At 41.8% G+C, this 20,494-nt stretch overlaps 2 protein-coding genes across 2 annotated transcripts in view; one reads left to right on the forward strand and one right to left on the reverse strand.

Annotated features, from left to right (window-relative positions):
• Positions 1-20,494, forward strand: part of LOC118383663 (cysteinyl leukotriene receptor 1-like) — a 47,349-nt gene that overhangs the window by 8,462 nt on the left and 18,393 nt on the right. Inside the window, exon 2 of the mRNA XM_052487229.1 lies at positions 14,192-14,274. Within this exon, the coding sequence (XP_052343189.1) occupies positions 14,194-14,274 (81 nt within the window). The 5' untranslated portion in view covers positions 14,192-14,193. The remainder of the gene's footprint in view (positions 1-14,191; positions 14,275-20,494) is intronic.
• LOC127913821 (zinc finger protein 546-like) lies at positions 3,738-13,541 on the reverse strand. The gene is made up of 2 exons (XM_052487227.1): positions 4,030-13,541; positions 3,738-3,785 (listed from the first exon to the last, which is right to left on the reverse strand). Exon 1 carries the CDS (start codon positions 9,666-9,668, stop codon positions 8,286-8,288), a length of 1,383 nt encoding a protein of 460 aa, XP_052343187.1. The 5' UTR covers positions 9,669-13,541; the 3' UTR covers positions 3,738-3,785; positions 4,030-8,285.

A 20,494-nucleotide genomic window follows, 5' to 3' on the forward strand; every position in this document is an offset into this window, starting at 1 on the left:
TGCAACTCTGTGTTGTTGACTGTTCACACTGCTATGCTTTATCTTGGCCAGGTCGCAGTTGTAAATGAGAACTTGTTCTCAACTAGCCTACCTGGTGAAATAAAATAAAAAAATCCACCTGGACCTCTCACGCTGGAACTCTCTCTCAGACATCCAGCAGGATAAGTGAGGCTTTCTCACTCACTCACTTTCTCGCTGTGCAGTGGATTGTCCTTGATGATCTTTTTGTCCTTCCTGTGACATCGGGTGGTGTAGGTGTCCTGGAGGGCAGGTAGTTTGCCACCCCCCCGTGATGCGTTGTGCAGAGCACACTATCCTCCGGAGAGCCTTGCGGTTGAGGGCGGTGCAGTTGCCTTCCCGGGAGGTGTTACAGCCGACAGTGTCATGATCTCTCTGGAACTTTCATTACGCACATTCCGAGTGATTGTATAAGTGTGTCCTTGGTTTACCATTGTCCTGTTGATTATTGTTACTATGTCCGTTGGTCTTGTGAGTACCTGTACTGTGTGTTTTGGCTTTAGTGCCATTATGGATTGCGCAGATGATTACTTGACAGGCAGGATGCTCTCGATTGTGCATCTGTAAAAGTTTGTGAGGGTTTTAGGTGACAGGCCAAATTTCTTCAGCCTCCTGAGGTTGAAGAGGCGCTGTTGCGCCTTCTTCAACACGATGTCTGTGTGGGTGGACCATTTCAGTTTGTCCGTGATGTGTACGCCAAGGAACTTAAAACTTTACACCTTCTCCACTACTGTCCCGCCAATGTGTATAGGGGGGGGGGTGGACCCTCTGCTGTTTCCTGAAGTCCACGATCATCTCCTTTGTTTTGTTGACATTGGGTTAGGGGTTATTTTCCTGACCCTCACCTCCTCCTGTCTCGTTGTTGGTAATCAAGCCTATCAATGTAGTGTAATCTGCAAACTTGATGATTTGAGTTGGTGGCGTGCATGGCCACGCAGTCATGGGTGAACAGGGAGATGGCTGAGAACGCACCCTTGTGAGGCCCCAGTGTTGAGGATCAGTGGGGTGGAGATGTTGTTTCCTACCTTCACCACCTGGGAGTGGTCCGTCGAAAAAGTCCAGGACCCAGTTGCACATGGCGGGGTCAAGACCCAGGGACTCAAGCTTGATGAGTTTGGAGGGTACTATGGTTTTAAATACTGAGCTGTAGTCAATGAACAGCATTCTTACAAAGGTATTCCTCATGTCCAGATGGGATAGGGCAGTGTGCAGCCGATTGCATCGTCTGTGGACCTATTGGGGAGGTAATCAAATTGGAGTGGGTCGAGGGTATCAGGTAGGGTGGAGGTGATATGATCCTTGACTAGTCTCTCAAAGCACATCAGGATGACAGAAGTGAGTGCTATGGGGCGATAGTCATTTAGTTCAGTTACATTTGCTTTCTGGGAACAGGAACAATGGTGGCCCTCTTGAAGCATGTGGGGACAACAGACCGGGATAGGGATTGATTGAAAATGTCCGTAAACACACCAGCCAGCTGGTCTGCGCATGCTCTGAGGACGCGGTTAGGGATGCTGTCTGGCCCGGCAGCCTTCAGAGGGTTAACGCGTTTAATTGTTTTACTCACATCGGCCATGGAGAAGGAGAGCCCACAGTCTTTGGTCGCGGGCCATGTCGGTGGCACTGTATTGTCCTCAAAGTGTGCAAAGAAGTTGTTTAATTTGTCTGAGAGCAAGACGTCGGTGTCCACGATGGGCCTGGTTTTCTTTTTGTTATTTGTTAAGAAAAAGTTTCAGCTTTTCTAGTAAGATGTTAGGGGACAAGCAGACACGTCTGGAAGTCATGTGTATTGTAAGAGCCTTCACAAAAGCCCACATGGTACCGATGGACCTCAGACATATTCTTCATCAAGAGGTCGAGCTATACCCATATACCTATATATGTTACAGGGAACCAGAGCACAAATTAAATGGGGTCAAACAATCAATTGTAGTTAAACTACCAGGAGGACCAGTGTTCTGGCCTCCAGCTAACATTGTAGTTAAACTACCAGGAGGACCAGTGTTCTGGACTACAGCTAACATTGTAGTTAAACTACCAGGAGGACCAGTGTTCTGGCCTCCAGCTAACATTGTAGTTAAACTACCAGGAGGACCAGTGTTCTGGCCTCCAGCTAACATAGTAGTTGAACTACCAGGAGGACCAGTGTTCTGGACTATAGCTAACATTGTAGTTGAACTACCAGGAGGACCAGTGTTCTGGACGACAGCTAACATTGCAGTTAAACTACCAGGAGGACCAGTGTTCTGGACTACAGCTAACATTGTAGTTAAACTACCAGGAGGACCAGTGTTCTGGCCTCCAGCTAACATTGTAGTTAAACTACCAGGAGGACCAGTGTTCTGGCCTCCAGCTAACATTGTAGTTGAACTACCAGGAGGACCAGTGTTCTGGACTATAGCTAACATTGTAGTTGAACTACCAGGAGGACCGGTGTTCTGGACGACAGCTAACATTGTAGTTAAACTACCAGGAGGACCAGTGTTCTGGACGATAGCTAACATTGTAGTTAAACTACCAGGAGGACCAGTGTTCTGGACTATAGCTAACATTGTAGTTAAACTACCAGGAGGACCAGTGTTCTGGACGACAGCTAACATTGTAGTTAAACTACCAGTAGGAACAGTGTCCTGGACGACAGCTAACATTGTAGTTAACTTCTTGCGTCGAGCCATCCCGGATCCGAGATTGTGAATACAGCCTCAAGCTCATTACCATAACGCAACGTTAACTATTCATGAAAATCGCAAATGAAATTAAATTAATCTATTTGCTCTCAAGCTTAGCCTTTTGTTAACAACACTGTCATCTCAGATTTTCAAAATATGCTTCTCAACCATTGCAAAACAAGCATTTGTGTAACAGTATTGATAGCCTAGCATAGGATTAAGCCTCTCTTTCACCATGCAACATTTTCCACAAAAAACAGAAAATAATTCAAATAAAATCATTTATCTTTGAAGAACTTCAGTTGTTTTCAATGAGGAGACTCTGTTAGATAGTAAATGTTCAGTTTTTACAAAAAATATTATTTGTGTCGACTAATCGCTCCGTTTTGTTCATCACGTTTGGGTAAGGAAAAAAAATATATATATATATTAAAACGCGAACTTTTTTCCAAATTAACTCCATAATATCGACAGAAACATGGCAAACCGATGTTTAGAATCAATCCTCAAGGTGTTTTTCACATATCTAACGACAAAATCCATCGTGGCAGTTGACTTTCTCTTCTGAAGAAATGGAACGCGCATGGACCTACAGATTACGCACACAGGACACCGGGCGGGACACCAGGTAAATGTATTCTCTTATGGTCAATCTTCCAATGATATGCCTACAAACACACAATGCTGCAGACACCTCTGGGAATAGACAGAAAGCGCAGGCTCATTCCTGGCACATTCACAGCCATATAAGGAGATATTGGAACACAGCGCCTTCAGAATCTGGGGCATTTCCTGTATGAAACTTCATCATCTCGCCTGTAGCATTAGTTCTGGGGCACTCACAGATAATATATTTGCAGTTTTGGAGACGTCAGAGTTTTGTCTTTCCAAGGCTGTCAATTACATGCATAGTCGAGCATCTTTTCGTGACGAAATATTGCGCTTAAAACGGGCACGTCTTTTTATCCAATTGAAGAGGCAGGAGGACCAGTGTTCTGGACTTAAAAGCTAACATTGTAGTTAAACTACCAGGAGGACCAGTGTTCTGACCTACAGCTCACATTGTAGTTAAACTACCAGGAGGACCAGTGTTCTGGACTACAGCTAACATTGGTTAAACTACCAGGAGGACCAGTGTTCTGGACAGCTAACATTGTAGTTCTACCAGGAGGACCAGTGTTTATACAGCCAACTAATGACATAGCGCCCCCATAGGTTGAAGAGGTTAAACTACCAGGAGGACCAGTGTTCTGGACTACAGCTAACATTGTAGTTAAACTACCAGTGTTCTGGCCTACAGCTAACATTGTAGTTAAACTACCAGGAGGACCAGTGTTCTGACCTACAGCTCACATTGTAGTTAAACTACCAGGAGGACCAGTGTTCTGGACTACAGCTAACATTGTAGTTAAACTACCAGGAGGACCAGTGTTCTGGACTACAGCTAACATTGTAGTTAAACTACCAGTGTTCTGGACTACAGCTCACATTGTAGTTAAACCACCAGGAGGTGTATAGTTTATATTGTTTAAATGTAGTTTATATTGTTTGAACTACTTGTGTAGTTTATTTAGTGGACAGATGATCATGAATGACAACATATATCTAGAATTATTGTACATGTCCTTAAGCTGTGTCCCAAATGGCACCCTGGAAAACACCAGTCTACTATGAAGAGAATGGGCACTCTATTCAACCTGGGGCCTGGACAAACACACACACACACACGCACACACACACACACACTTCCTTGTACCTGAGCAGGATGTTTGTCTATGTCTTATATTTCCCAGCTGTTTACTGAAAAACTGTAATCTCAGAGGTGAAACAAAATGAAAAGTGAGGTGTCAGGTGTTTAACATAGCTACTAACAGGATGTCTGTCAGGTCTGGTGTTTAACATAGCTACTAGCAGGATGTCTGTCAGGTCTGGTGTTTAACATAGCTACTAACAGGATGTCTGTCAGGTGTTTAACGTAGCTACTAACAGGATGTCTGTCAGGTGTTTAACATAGCTACTAACAGGATGTCTGTCAGGTCAGGTGTTTAACATAGCTACTAACAGGATGTCTGTCAGGTGTTTAACATAGCTACTAACAGGATGTCTGTCAGGTGTTTAACATAGCTACTAACAGGATGTCTGTCAGGTGTTTAACATAGCTACTAGCAGGATGTCTGTCAGGTGTTTAACATAGCTACTAACAGGATGTCTGTCAGGTGTTTAACATAGCTACTAACAGGATGTCTGTCAGGTGTTTAACATAGCTACTAACAGGATGTCTGTCAGGTGTTTAACATAGCTACTAGCAGGATGTCTGTCAGGTGTTTAACATAGCTACTAACAGGATGTCTGTCAGGTGTTTAACATAGCTACTAGCAGGATGTCTGTCAGGTGTTTAACATAGCTACTAACAGGATGTCTGTCAGGTGTTTAACATAGCTACTAACAGGATGTCTGTCAGGTGTTTAACATAGCTACTAACAGGATGTCTGTCAGGTCAGGTGTTTAACATAGCTACTAACAGGATGTCTGTCAGGTGTTTAACATAGCTACTAACAGGATGTCTGTCAGGTGTTTAACATAGCTACTAACAGGATGTCTGTCAGGTCAGGTGTTTAACATAGCTACTAACAGGATGTCTGTCAGGTGTTTAACATAGCTACTAACAGGATGTCTGTCAGGTGTTTAACATAGCTACTAACAGGATGTCTGTCAGGTCAGGTGTTTAACATAGCTACTAGCAGGATGTCTGTCAGGTGTTTAACATAGCTACAAACAGGATGTCTGTCAGGTCAGGTGTTTAACATAGCTACTAACAGGATGTCTGTCAGGTGTTTAACATAGCTACTAACAGGATGTCTGTCAGGTGTTTAACATAGCTACTAACAGGATGTCTGTCAGGTGTTTAACATAGCTACTAACAGGATGTCTGTCAGGTGTTTAACATAGCTACTAACAGGATGTCTGTCAGGTGTTTAACATAGCTACTAACAGGATGTCTGTCAGGTGTTTAACATAGCTACTAACAGGATGTCTGTCAGGTGTTTAACATAGCTACTAACAGGATGTCTGTCAGGTGTTTAACATAGCTACTAACAGGATGTCTGTCAGGTGTTTAACATAGCTACTAACAGGATGTCTGTCAGGTGTTTAACATAGCTACTAGCAGGATGTCTGTCAGGTGTTTAACATAGCTACTAGCAGGATGTCTGTCAGGTGTTTAACATAGCTACTAGCAGGATGTCTGTCAGGTGTTTAACATAGCTACTAACAGGATGTCTGTCAGGTGTTTAACATAGCTACTAACAGGATGTCTGTCAGGTGTTTAACATAGCTACTAACAGGATGTCTGTCAGGTGTTTAACATAGCTACTAACAGGATGTCTGTCAGGTGTTTAACATAGCTACTAACAGGATGTCTGTCAGGTGTTTAACATAGCTACTAACAGGATGTCTGTCAGGTGTTTAACATAGCTACTAACAGGATGTCTGTCAGGTGTTTAACATAGCTACTAACAGGATGTCTGTCAGGTGTTTAACATAGCTACTAACAGGATGTCTGTCAGGTGTTTAACATAGCTACTAGCAGGATGTCTGTCAGGTCAGGTGTTTAACATAGCTACTAACAGGATGTCTGTCAGGTGTTTAACATAGCTACTAACAGGATGTCTGTCAGGTCAGGTGTTTAACATTGCTACTAACAGGATGTCTGTCAGGTGTTTAACATAGCTACTAACAGGATGTCTGTCAGGTGTTTAACATAGCTACTAGCAGGATGTCTGTCAGGTGTTTAACATAGCTACTAACAGGATGTTTGTCAGGTGTTTAACATAGCTACTAACAGGATGTCTGTCAGGTGTTTAACATAGCTACTAACAGGATGTCTGTCAGGTGTTTAACATAGCTACTAACAGGATGTCTGTCAGGTCAGGTGTTTAACATAGCTACTAACAGGATGTCTGTCAGGTGTTTAACATAGCTACTAACAGGATGTCTGTCAGGTGTTTAACATAGCTACTAGCAGGATGTCTGTCAGGTGTTTAACATAGCTACTAACAGGATGTCTGTCAGGTGTTTAACATAGCTACTAACAGGATGTCTGTCAGGTGTTTAACATAGCTACTAACAGGATGTCTGTCAGGTGTTTAACATAGCTACTAGCAGGATGTCTGTCAGGTGTTTAACATAGCTACTAACAGGATGTCTGTCAGGTCAGGTGTTTAACATAGCTACTAACAGGATGTCTGTCAGGTGTTTAACGTAGCTACTAACAGGATGTCTGTCAGGTGTTTAACATAGCTACTAACAGGATGTCTGTCAGGTGTTTAACATAGCTACTAACAGGATGTCTGTCAGGTCTGGTGTTTAACATAGCTACTAGCAGGATGTCTGTCAGGTCAGGTGTTTAACATAGCTACTAACAGGATGTCTGTCAGGTGTTTAACATAGCTACTAACAGGATGTCTGTCAGGTGTTTAACATAGCTACTAACAGGATGTCTGTCAGGTGTTTAACATAGCTACTAACAGGATGTCTGTCAGGTGTTTAACATAGCTACTAACAGGATGTCTGTCAGGTGTTTAACATAGCTACTAACAGGATGTCTGTCAGGTCAGGTGTTTAACATAGCTACTAACAGGATGTCTGTCAGGTCAGGTGTTTAACATAGCTACTAACAGGATGTCTGTCAGGTGTTTAACATAGCTACTAACAGGATGTCTGTCAGGTGTTTAACATAGCTACTAACAGGATGTCTGTCAGGTGTTTAACACAGCTACTAACAGGATGTCTGTCAGGTGTTTAACATAGCTACTAACAGGATGTCTGTCAGGTGTTTAACATAGCTACTAACAGGATGTCTGTCAGGTGTTTAACAAATAGCATTCTAGTTTGCTCAGTTTTTTTTGTTGATTCTATCCAATATGTAAGTAATTAATTGCCTTACAAAGAAAATTAAATCAAATCAAATCAAAAGACAAGTAAATCAATTTGATTTGATTTAATTGTCTTTTTGTTTTCTCATGATTTGGTTGGGTCTAATTGTGTTGCTGTCCTGGGACTCTGTGGGGTGTGTTTGTGTTTGTGAAGAGAGCCCCAGGACCAGCTTGCTTAGGGGACTCTTCTCCAGGTTCATCTCTCTGTGGGGTGTGTTTGTGTTTGTGAAGAGAGCCCCAGGACCAGCTTGCTTAGGGGACTCTTCTCCAGGTTCATCTCTCTGTGGGGTGTGTTTGTGTTTGTGAACAGAGCCCCAGGACCAGCTTGCTTAGGGGCCTCTTCTCCAGGTTCATCTCTCTGTGGGGTGTGTTTGTGTTTGTGAACAGAGCCCCAGGACCAGCTTGCTTAGGGGCCTCTTCTCCAGGTTAATCTCTCAGTAGGTGACAGCTGTGTTGTGTTTTTTAAATATAACCACACACTTGTTTGTGGACATATTTAAAAATGTCATTGACGATACCATCAACACCACAGTTATTTTGGGGTTGGGTTTGTATTTTGTCCTGTTATCAGGCTAATATGCAAGAGGTGGATAGTACGAGTCTCAGAAGCAGGAGTTGTGACCCATTTTTGTGTCTAGGGGGACATATGGGGGAGTGAATGATGTCACCTCCATGTAGATGTTTGTTCCACTGTGTGCTGAGGGTGATGTTTATTCCACTGTGTGCTGAGGGTGATGTTTGTTCCACTGTGTGCTGAGGGTGATGTTTGTTCCACTGTGTGCTGAGGGTGATGTTTGTTCCACTGTGTGCTGAGGGTGATGTTTGTTCCACTGTGTGCTGAGGGTGATGTTTGTTCCACTGTGTGCTGAGGGTGATGTTTGTTCCACTGTGTGCTGAGGGTGATGTTTGTTCCACTGTGTGCTGAGGGTGATGTTTGTTCCACTGTGTGCTGAGGGTGATGTTTGTTCCACTGTGTGCTGAGGGTGATGTTTGTTCCACTGTATGCTGAGGGTGATGTTTGTTCCACTGTGTGATGAGGGTGATATTTGTTCCACTGTATGCTGAGGGTGATGTTTGTTCCACTGTGTGCTGAGGGTGATGTTTGTTCCACTGTGTGCTGAGGGTGATGTTTGTTCCACTGTGTGCTGAGGGTGATGTTTGTTCCACTGTGTGCTGAGGGTGATGTTTGTTCCACTGTGTGCTGAGGGTGATGTTTGTTCCACTGTGTGCTGAGGGTGATGTTTATTCCACTGTGTGCTGAGGGTGATGTTTGTTCCACTGTGTGCTGAGGGTGATGTTTGTTCCACTGTGTGCTGAGGGTGATGTTTGTTCCACTGTGTGCTGAGGGTGATGTTTGTTCCACTGTATGCTGAGGGTGATGTTTGTTCCACTGTGTGCTGAGGGTGATGTTTGTTCCACTGTGTGCTGAGGGTGATGTTTGTTCCACTGTATGCTGAGGGTGATGTTTGTTCCACTGTGTGCTGAGGGTGATGTTTGTTCCACTGTGTGCTGAGGGTGATGTTTGTTCCACTGTGTGCTGAGGGTGATGTTTATTCCACTGTGTGCTGAGGGTGATGTTTGTTCCACTGTGTGCTGAGGGTGATGTTTGTTCCACTGTGTGCTGAGGGTGATGTTTGTTCCACTGTGTGCTGAGGGTGATGTTTGTTCCACTGTGTGCTGAGGGTGATGTTTGTTCCACTGTGTGCTGAGGGTGATGTTTATTCCACTGTGTGCTGAGGGTGATGTTTGTTCCACTGTGTGCTGAGGGTGATGTTTGTTCCACTGTGTGCTGAGGGTGATGTTTGTTCCACTGTGTGCTGAGGGTGATGTTTGTTCCACTGTATGCTGAGGGTGATGTTTGTTCCACTGTGTGCTGAGGGTGATGTTTGTTCCACTGTGTGCTGAGGGTGATGTTTGTTCCACTGTATGCTGAGGGTGATGTTTGTTCCACTGTATGCTGAGGGTGATGTTTGTTCCACTGTGTGCTGAGGGTGATGTTTGTTCCACTGTGTGCTGAGGGTGTCAGGTTCTTGTCCAGTTCTGGCATTTCAATCACCACAGACTAGTACATGGCCCTGGGCCTGGAAATTATTGATTTCCCCCTCCAGGATGGAGAAGCTGTCTTCATTAAAGTATGGGGATTCTAGTGGTGGGATATAGGTAGCACAGAGGAGGAAATTGTTCTCTTTTGAGATCATTGCCTTTTAATTTTCTAGCCAAATGTAAAATGCTCCTGTTTTGACTAAATTAATAGAGTGAGTTAGGTCTGCTCTATACCAAATTAGCATACCCTCTGAGTCCCTTCCCTGTTTCACACCTGGTAGTTTGGTGGATGGGACTATCTGAGAGCCCAGTTTCCATCTGGGTCATTTGTGTGTTTTATTATGTGGCTGGTACATAGGGGTGAGTGGGATCCCCTGGGCTTGGGGTTCTTCATTTGTCTGTCCTGCTGTGATGTGGAGGCTATGGCCAGGGTTTGGATTGGGCTGTTCTGCTGGCTTCTCTGCGGAGGTGGCCAGCTCTCTAATGGGTTGTTCTGTCACACTGTTCTAACCTTCTCCTTGAGCACTTTCACCTACTCCTCTAGTGCTCTGTCCAGAGTGCAGACATGTCTCTCTCCAGCTCCAGCTCTCCAGGTCTGGTTGAAAGGATGATGTTTAGCTGGACTAATTGTTTTGGTGCTGACTGGTGTGTGTTCACCTGCTGGTCCAGCTCCACCTGCCTTACCTCCAGCTGGGTGAATGTATCCTTCATTTCAATGAGGTAGTAGTGCTCTGTGCTGGGAGGTTGACTCATCTTTGGGGTTGTATAATGAAGAGGTCTGGTCTCATATGCTCGGGATGTGTGTATCTTTCTCAATAGAGAGCATATTCTGCTGAGCTCTCTCTTTGATTATGTGAAAGACTAGATGAAAATGTTTGGGGTTCCCCAATACCATTACTGTTCCAGAATTGTACAGGATTGTCCCATTTCTATGGCAGTCATCAAGAAGTGTCTTGATTTTTCCATAAGGAGCTTATTATTTTTAACTATTTCCTACAACTGTTACTGTCAGAACAGAACAGTACTGACCCAATAGATGTTACTGTCAGAACAGTACTGACCCAATAGATGTTACTGTCAGAACAGAACAGTACTGACCCAATAGATGTTACTGTCAGAACAGAACAGTACTGACCCAATAGATGTTACTGTCAGAACAGAACAGAACAGTACTGACTCAATAGATGTTACTAACAGAACAGTACTGACCCAATAGATGTTACTGTCAGAACAGAACAGTACTGACCCAATAGATGTTACTGTCAGGACAGAACAGTACTGACCCAATAGATGTTACTGTCAGAACAGAACAGTACTGACCCAATAGATGTTACTGTCAGAACAGAACAGTACTGACCCAATAGATGTTACTGTCAGAACAGAACAGTACTGACCCAATAGATGTTACTGTCAGAACAGAACAGTACTGACCCAATAGATGTTACTGTCAGAACAGAACAGACCTGACTCAATAGATGTTACTGTCAGAACAGAACAGTACTGACCCAATAGATGTTACTGTCAGAACAGAACAGTACTGACTCAATAGATGTTACTGTCAGAACAGAACAGTACTGACCCAATAGATGTTACTGTCAGAACAGAACAGTACTGACTCAATAGATGTTACTATCAGAACAGAACAGTACTGACCCAATAGATGTTACTGTCAGAACAGAACAGTACTGACCCAATAGATGTTACTGTCAGAACAGAACAGTACTGACCCAATAGATGTTACTGTCAGAACAGAACAGTACTGACCCAATAGATGTTACTGTCAGAACAGAACAGACCAGTACTGACCCAATAGATGTTACTGTCAGAACAGAACAGTACTGACCCAATAGATGTTACTGTCAGAACAGAACAGTACTGACCCAATAGATGTTACTGTCAGAACAGAACAGTACTGACCCAATAGATGTTACTGTCAGAACAGAACAGACCAGTACTGACCCAATAGATGTTACTGTCAGAACAGAACAGTACTGACCCAATAGATGTTACTGTCAGAACAGAACAGACCTGACTCAATAGATGTTACTGTCAGAACAGAACAGTACTGACCCAATAGATGTTACTGTCAGAACAGAACTGACCCAATAGATGTTACTGTCAGAACAGAACAGACCTGACCCAATAGATGTTACTGTCAGAACAGAACAGTCCTGACCCAATAGATGTTACTGTCAGAACAGAACAGTCCTGACCCAATAGATGTTACTGTCAGAACAGAACAGACCTGACTCAATAGATGTTACTGTCAGAACAGAACAGTACTGACCCAATAGATGTTACTGTCAGAACAGAACAGACCTGACTCAATAGATGTTACTGTCAGAACAGAACAGACCCAATAGATGTTACTGTCAGAACAGAACAGTCCTGACCCAATAGATGTTACTGTCAGAACAGAACAGTACTGACCCAATAGATGTTACTGTCAGAACAGAACAGTACTGACCCAATAGATGTTACTGTCAGAACAGAACAGTACTGACCCAATAGATGTTACTGTCAGAACAGAACAGACCTGACTCAATAGATGTTACTGTCAGAACAGAACAGTACTGACCCAATAGATGTTACTGTCAGAACAGAACAGTACTGACCCAATAGATGTTACTGTCAGAACAGAACAGTACTGACCCAATAGATGTTACTGTCAGAACAGTACTGACCCAATAGATGTTACTGTCAGAACAGTACTGACCCAATAGATGTTACTGTCAGAACAGTACTGACCCAATAGATGTTACTGTCAGAACAGTACTGACCCAATAGATGTTACTGTCAGAACAGAACAGTACTGACCCAATAGATGTTACTGTCAGAACAGAACAGACCTGACTCAATAGATGTTACTGTCAGAACAGAACAGTCCTGACTCAATAGCTGTTCTCTTCTCCTCGGAACTGACACAATGCCAAGCGTCGTCTGGAGTGGTGTAAAGCTTACACCATTGAACTCTGGAGCTGTGGAAACACATTCTCTGGTATGATGAATAACACTTCACCATCTGGCAGTCTGATGGACAAATCTGGGTTTTGCAGATGCCAGGAGAACGCTACCTGCCCCAATGCATAGTGCCAACTGTAAAGTTTGGTGGGGCTGTTTTTCATGGTTTGGGGCCCTTAGTTCCAGTGAAGGGAAATATTAACACTAAAGCATACAATTACATTGTAGACAATTCTATGCTTCTGTAACGGATGTGAAACGGCTAGCTTAGTTAGCGGGGGTGCGTGCTAAATAGCGTTTCAATCGGTGACGTCTCTTGCTCTGAGACCTTGAAGTAGTAGTTCCCCTTGCTCTGCAAGGGCCGCGGCTTTGGTGGAGCGATGGGGAACGATGCTTCATGGTTGATGTGTGCAGAGGGTCCCTGGTTTGAGCCCGGGTATGGGCGAGGGGACGGTTTAAAGTAATACTGTAACACTTCCAACGTTTTGGCAACAGTTTGGATTAGGCCCTTCCTGTTTCCGCATGACAATGCCCCTGTGCACGAAGCGAGGTCCATACAGAAATAGTTTGTCGAGATCAGTGTGGAAGAACTTGACTGGTCTGCACAGAGCCCTGACCTCAACCCCATCAAACACGTTTTTGGATGAATTGGAACGCTGTCTGTGAACCAGGCCTTATCAGTGCCCGACCTCACTAATGCTCATGTCGCTGAATGGAAGCAAGAGCCTGCAGCAACGTTCCGACAACTAGTGGAAAGCCTTCCCAGGACAGTGAGGGCTGTTATAGCAGCAAAGGTGGGGACCAACTCCATATTAATGATTTTGGAATGAGATATTTGATGAGCAGGTTTCCACATACTTTTGGTCTTGTGTATCTACTTCAAAATCACCAGAGCTTTCAAATATCACATTTATGTTATTTTACCAGGTAAATTGACTGAGAACACATTCTCATTTACAGCAACAACCTGGGGAATAGTTACAGGGGAGAGGAGGGGGATTAATGAGCCAAATGTAAACTGGGGATTATTAGGTGACCGTGATGGTTTGAGGGCCAGATTGGGAATTTAACCAGGACACCAGGGTTAACACCCCTACTCTACTCTTACCTCTACTCTAATGATGGGATGGGATCTTTAATGACCTTAGAGAGTCAGAACACCCATTTAACATCCCCCTACACAGGGCAGTGTCCCCAATCATTGCCTTAGGGCATTGGAATATTTTTTTAGACCAGAGGAAAGAGTGCTTCCTTCTGACCTTCCAACACCACTTCCAGCAGCATCTGGTCTCCCATTCAGGGACTGACCAGGACCAAACCTGCTTCAGAAGCAAGCCAGTGGTATGCAGCTGGCTCCGTTTGGTCAAAGCAAACATAAAACTACTGAATATGACTGGAAAACTGAAAGTGTTTCCTGATTATGCCCTAATATGGGATCCCTGTCATTGTTGAAAACCCCTCAAACTTTCTTTCATGATGTGCGGAGGCCTACCTGAACTCTGTAGAAACATGTTTTCTCATACTGTCTGTCTTCCTCTCTCTTTATGCTGTCTGTCTGTGTTACAGATATGGATCTAGAGGAGTTTGACAACGTGACTCTGAGGTACAACGTCACCAACTGTCCATCTATCGATGAATTCCGTAACCAGGTAACCTATCTGCCTATCTCCCTATCTGCCCCCCATGCATAGGCCAGAAGCCCACTCATTGATATGCTTCTATTCTATGGCTGTGCAATGAGAGATACCACTAGCCAATCAATCAAACAGAAGCAGCATGTTCAGAGTAACCATGGTCCATGGGTCTATACATACATATATATATATATATATATATATGGAACTGTACAGTATTTGGGGATGACTGTACATCGCTTTTCATAAGTGTCTGCAAAATGACATAGCTACCATATAGTCATTACATGGAGAAAAATCAGACCTCTAATCTGAAAATGGATGACCCTCACTGAAACCCTTAGCAAAGAGTTGATCTGTTTTGGAATGGGTGGCCAGTAATAAACTGGTCCTGGACATCTCTGATATGTACGCCTCTTGGTGGAGGGAACGCAACACCCTGCTACAACTCAACTCTCCATGGAGTGGAAAAGGTATGTGATCGTAGGTTTTATTAGGATTAATTTTACTTTTAGTTATACAGGTTTCTTTCATGGAGATAACATCTATTTTCCAAGAGAGATCTGGTCCAATAGCAGCCAAGAGAGACCTGGTCCAATAGCAGCCAAGAGAGACCTGGTCCAATAGCAGCCAAGAGAGACCTGGTCCAATAGCAGCCAAGAGAGACCTGGTCCAATAGCAGCCAAGAGAGACCTGGTCCAATAGCAGCCAAGAGAGACCTGGTCCAATAGCAGCCAAGAGAGACCTGGTCCAATAGCAGCCAAGAGAGACCTGGTCCAATAGCAGCCAAGAGAGACCTGGTCCAATAGCAGCAGGGGGAACAACGTTTCAGACAAAACTATTTACATACAATAACACAACATTAAACACAACTATAAACACACATACAGTACAACAATTACATTTTACTTTAAAAACATGAAAGTCTTGACTAAAAACAGCTGGCCTAAAAACAAATACAATCTTCTATGATATATACATATATACATCAAGTGTATAAACTCCACCAACGAAACTAGATCACCACATTTTAAAATGTTCAGGAGAGAATTCCAGGACCACGGAGCTGAGTAACTAAAACTATTTCTACCATGACCGGTCCTAAGTTTTGGTACTGTTACAAGCAAATGAGAATGGGACCGTAATAGATATTTATTTACTGACCTGAATAAAAAAAGAACAGAGATAAAATGGCATTTTACCCAGTATGACCTTATAAATCAGTGTATACCAGTGTTTAAGCCTACACAAGGTCAATGACGACCAGCCAACAGCGCTGTAGAGATCACAATGATGTGTAAGACGTTTCTGATTTGTAATGAACCTGAGGGCTGCATGATACACTGAATCAAGTGCTCTCAGGGTCGTGGCTGAGGCCTGCATATATATAACATCACTCAAATCTAAAACCGACAGTAATGTACATCATACCAGCTCCTTCCTGGCCTCAAAAGAAAAACAAGCCTTATGCCGGTATTAAAATCCTATTTTCAGCTTGAGCTTCCTTATCAAGTTCTCTACATGCACAGTGAAGCTCAGCTTATCATCAACCCACACACCCAAATATTTGTACACTTTAACTTGCTCTATAGTATGTCCAGCCAATGTGACAATGACATGATTTGTAACATGCCTGGCATGTGAAAATACCATGCATTTTGTTTTACCCGAATTTAGAATCAGCTTTAAATCATACATATTCTGTTGTATGATGTTAAATGCTCGTTGGGTATTTTCAAAAGATAAACTATTACCACTTGAATAAAGAACAGCATTATCTGCATAAAAATGAACATCCGCTGTTTCAATAAGATCCCCAATGTTGTTGATATACAAAATGAACAACATTGGGCCCAAAATAGAACCTTGCGGAACACCTGAGCACATCTCTATGGACTCAGAAGTAGACCTTTAGCTGCCTACTAACTAAGGACTCCAGTACCTTTGACAGTACAGACAATTTTGATATGGGTTGATAGTTGTCAAGTAGCGAAGGATCTCCACCTTTCAGGAGAGGCCGTACAAAAGCAGATTTCCATAACTTGGGGATTTCCTTAACATCAAGCGTGAGGTTAAAAATACATGTTAAGGGGAAGCAATGATGTCTGCAGCTAGGTGTAGGAGGCGGGGGTCTAGATCATCAGGACCAGGGGATTATTTTTTATCAATTTCTTTCAGGGCTTTAGACACTTCTGAAACAGAGGAGGATGAGAAGGAGAACCTGGTGAAGGAGAGGACAGGGGTGTCTGGTACATTTACACACTTCTGAAACAGAGAGGGATGAGAAGGAGAACCTGGTGAAGGAGAGCACAGGGGTGTCTGGTACATTTATAGGGGGCTCAATTATGCCTTTGACCTTTTCAAATAAACTGCCTGCATCTAAGAAATGCATATTCAAGGCTTTCAGAATGGAGGTTCTCTCAGTTACAATCTGTGTGTCTACCAACAATTGTTTGGGAAGCTGTGTATCTTTTCTGCACTCCAAACCCTTCACTACTTGCCAAAATTTGGATGGATTATTTACATTTTGTGATGTCATAAGGTGAATGCACCAATTTGTAAGTCGCTCTGGATAAGAGCGTCTGCTAAATGACTTAAATGTAAATGTAAATAGATTTCAGGTAGTGGTCTGCTTTCAATTTACGGATCATAGCCACACCCATATTTCAAAGACGTTGAAAAGCCATCCAATCATCTGCCAAACCAGTCCCTCTTGCTTTTGCCCACCTAGCATTTAGTTCCCTTATGATTTGTGTAAGTTCCTTAGTAAACCAAGGGTTCTCTCTGCCCTTAATCCTGCATTTATTTAAAGGGGCCTATTGTAAGTTCCTTAGTAAACCAAGCGTTCTCTCTGCCCTTAATCCTGCATTTATTTAAAGGGGCCTATTGTAAGTTCCTTAGTAAACCAAGGGTTCTCTCTGCCCTTAATCCTGCATTTATTTAAAGGGGCCTATTGTAAGTTCCTTAGTAAACCAAGGGTTCTCTCTGCCCTTAATCCTGCATTTATTTAAAGGGGCCTAATGCATCCTGGAATGTGTTGTGGAAGTAAGAAAAGGCTAGTTCAACATCAGGGATTCATTCCATTCAATGCTTGATACATCATGTAAAAAACCTGGAATATCAAACTGCTTCCAGTTTCTTTTCCTAATAACACGATAGCAAATAGCAAAAATACCAGAAGCATTAAAATGATGGGGAGTATTTGTCACGGGATTCTTCCTGCGAGGGAAAGGCGGACCAAAATGCAGCGTGGTTATAATTCATGGTTCTTTAATAATGAAACTATACATTAATAAACTACAAAAACAAGAAACGTCCCATGTGGTACAAACACTGACACAGGAGACAACCACCCACAAAACCCAACACAAACCAGGCTACCTAAATATGGTTCCCAATCAGAGACAATGACTAACACCTGCCTCTGATTGAGAACCATATCAGGCCAAACATAGAAATAGACAAACTAGACTATAACTATAACATAGAATGCCCACTCAGATCACACCCTGACCAAACAAAACATAGAAACATACAAAGCAAACTATGGTCGGGGTGTGACAGTATTGGTTAAGATCAAATCAATCAAGAGGATTTCAGAGGATATTTTATATTCAACCTCGTTACACTGTTGACAATCTGAGTGAGATTATAGGTATTGCACAGAATTTAAATTGATCAGCGCTAGAAGTTAACCAGTCCTGATTCAGATCACCCATCAGGACAAACTCAGAATTGACATTCTGTGATAATATGAAAATACAATCCAGAGAGCCAACAGTAGCAGATGGAGGTCTATAACATATAACAACAAGATACAACAATATTTAAAGATGAGGTTTAGGTTCAAAGACAGATACTCTATAACAACAAGATACAACAATATTTAAAGATGAGCCGAGGTTTAGGTTCAAAGACAGATACTCTATAACAACAAGATACAACAATATTTAAAGATGAGCCGAGGTTTAGGTTCAAAGACAGATACTCTATAACAACAAGATACAACAATATTTAAAGATGAGCCGAGGTTTAGGTTCAAAGACAGATACTCTATAACAACAAGATACAACAATATTTAAAGATGAGCCGAGGTTTAGGTTCAAAGACAGATACTCTATAACAACAAGATACAACAATATTTAAAGATGAGCCGAGGTTTAGGTTCAAAGACAGATACTCTATAACAACAAGATACAACAATATTTAAAGATGAGCCGAGGTTTAGGTTCAAAGACAGATACTCTATAACAACAAGATACAACAATATTTAAAGATGAGCCGAGGTTTAGGTTCAAAGACAGATACTCTATAACAACAAGATACAACAATATTTAAAGATGAGCCGAGGTTTAGGTTCAAAGACAGATACTCTATAACAACAAGATACAACAATATTTAAAGATGAGCCGAGGTTTAGGTTCAAAGACAGATACTCTATAACAACAAGATACAACAATATTTAAAGATGAGCCGAGGTTTAGGTTCAAAGACAGATACTCTATAACAACAAGATACAACAATATTTAAAGATGAGCCGAGGTTTAGGTTCAAAGACAGATACTCTATAACAACAAGATACAACAATATTTAAAGATGAGCCGAGGTTTAGGTTCAAAGACAGATACTCTATAACAACAAGATACAACAATATTTAAAGATGAGCCGAGGTTTAGGTTCAAAGACAGATACTCTATAACAACAAGATACAACAATATTTAAAGATGAGCCGAGGTTTAGGTTCAAAGACATATACTCTATAACAACAAGATACAACAATATTTAAAGATGAGCCGAGGTTTAGGTTCAAAGACAGATACTCTATAACAACAAGATACAACAATATTTAAAGATGAGCCGAGGTATAGGTTCAAAGACAGATACTCTATAACAACAAGATACAACAATATTTAAAGATGAGCCGAGGTTTAGGTTCAAAGACAGATACTCTATAACAACAAGATACAACAATATTTAAAGATGAGCCGAGGTTTAGGTTCAAAGACAGATACTCTATAACAACAAGATACAACAATATTTAAAGATGAGCCGAGGTTTAGGTTCAAAGACAGATACTCTATAACAACAAGATACAACAATATTTAAAGATGAGCCGAGGTTTAGGTTCAAAGACAGATACTCTATAACAACAAGATACAACAATATTTAAAGATGAGCCGAGGTATAGGTTCAAAGACAGATACTCTATAACAACAAGATACAACAATATTTAAAGATGAGAGGTATAGGTTCAAAGACAGATACTCTATAACAACAAGATACAACAATATTTAAAGATGAGCCGAGGTATAGGTTCAAAGACAGATACTCTATAACAACAAGATACAACAATATTTAAAGATGAGCCGAGGTATAGGTTCAAAGACAGATACTCTATAACAACAAGATACAACAATATTTAAAGATGTGCCAAGGTTTAGGTTCAAAGACAGATACTCTATAACAACAAGATACAACAATATTTAAAGATGAGCCGAGGTTTAGGTTCAAAGACAGATACTCTATAACAACAAGATACAACAATATTTAAAGATGAGCCGAGGTATAGGTTCAAAGACAGATACTCTATAACAACAAGATACAACAATATTTACAGATGAGCCGAGGTTTAGGTTCAAAGACAGATACTCTATAACAACAAGATACAACAATATTTAAAGATGAGCCGAGGTATAGGTTCAAAGACAGATACTCTATAACAACAAGATACAACAATATTTAAAGATGAGCCGAGGTTTAAGTTCAAAGACAGATACTCTATAACAACAAGATACAACAATATTTAAAGATGAGCCAAGGTATAGGTTCAAAGACAGATACTCTATAACAACATGATACAACAATATTTAAAGATGAGCCGAGGTTTAGGTTCAAAGACAGATACTCTATAACAACAAGATACAACAATATTTAAAGATGAGCCGAGGTTTAGGTTCAAAGACAGATACTCTATAACAACAAGATGCAACAATATTTAAAGATGAGCCGAGGTATAGGTTCAAAGACAGATACTCTATAACAACAAGATACAACAATATTTACAGATGAGCCGAGGTATAGGTTCAAAGACAGATACTCTATAACAACAAGATACAACAATATTTAAAGATGAGCCGAGGTTTAGGTTCAAAGACAGATACTCTATAACAACAAGATGCAACAATATTTAAAGATGAGCGAAGGTATAGGTTCAAAGACAGATACTCTATAACAA

This window comes from Oncorhynchus keta, chromosome 30 (assembly GCF_023373465.1).
Source record: "Oncorhynchus keta strain PuntledgeMale-10-30-2019 chromosome 30, Oket_V2, whole genome shotgun sequence".
Classification (NCBI taxonomy): domain Eukaryota; kingdom Metazoa; phylum Chordata; class Actinopteri; order Salmoniformes; family Salmonidae; genus Oncorhynchus; species Oncorhynchus keta.

What these genes read in the sequence shown, in the direction of transcription:
- LOC127913821 (XM_052487227.1), bottom strand. Translation starts at nt 9,668, where the DNA reads ATGCCAGAACTGGACAAGAACCTGACACCCTCAGCACACAGTGGAACA.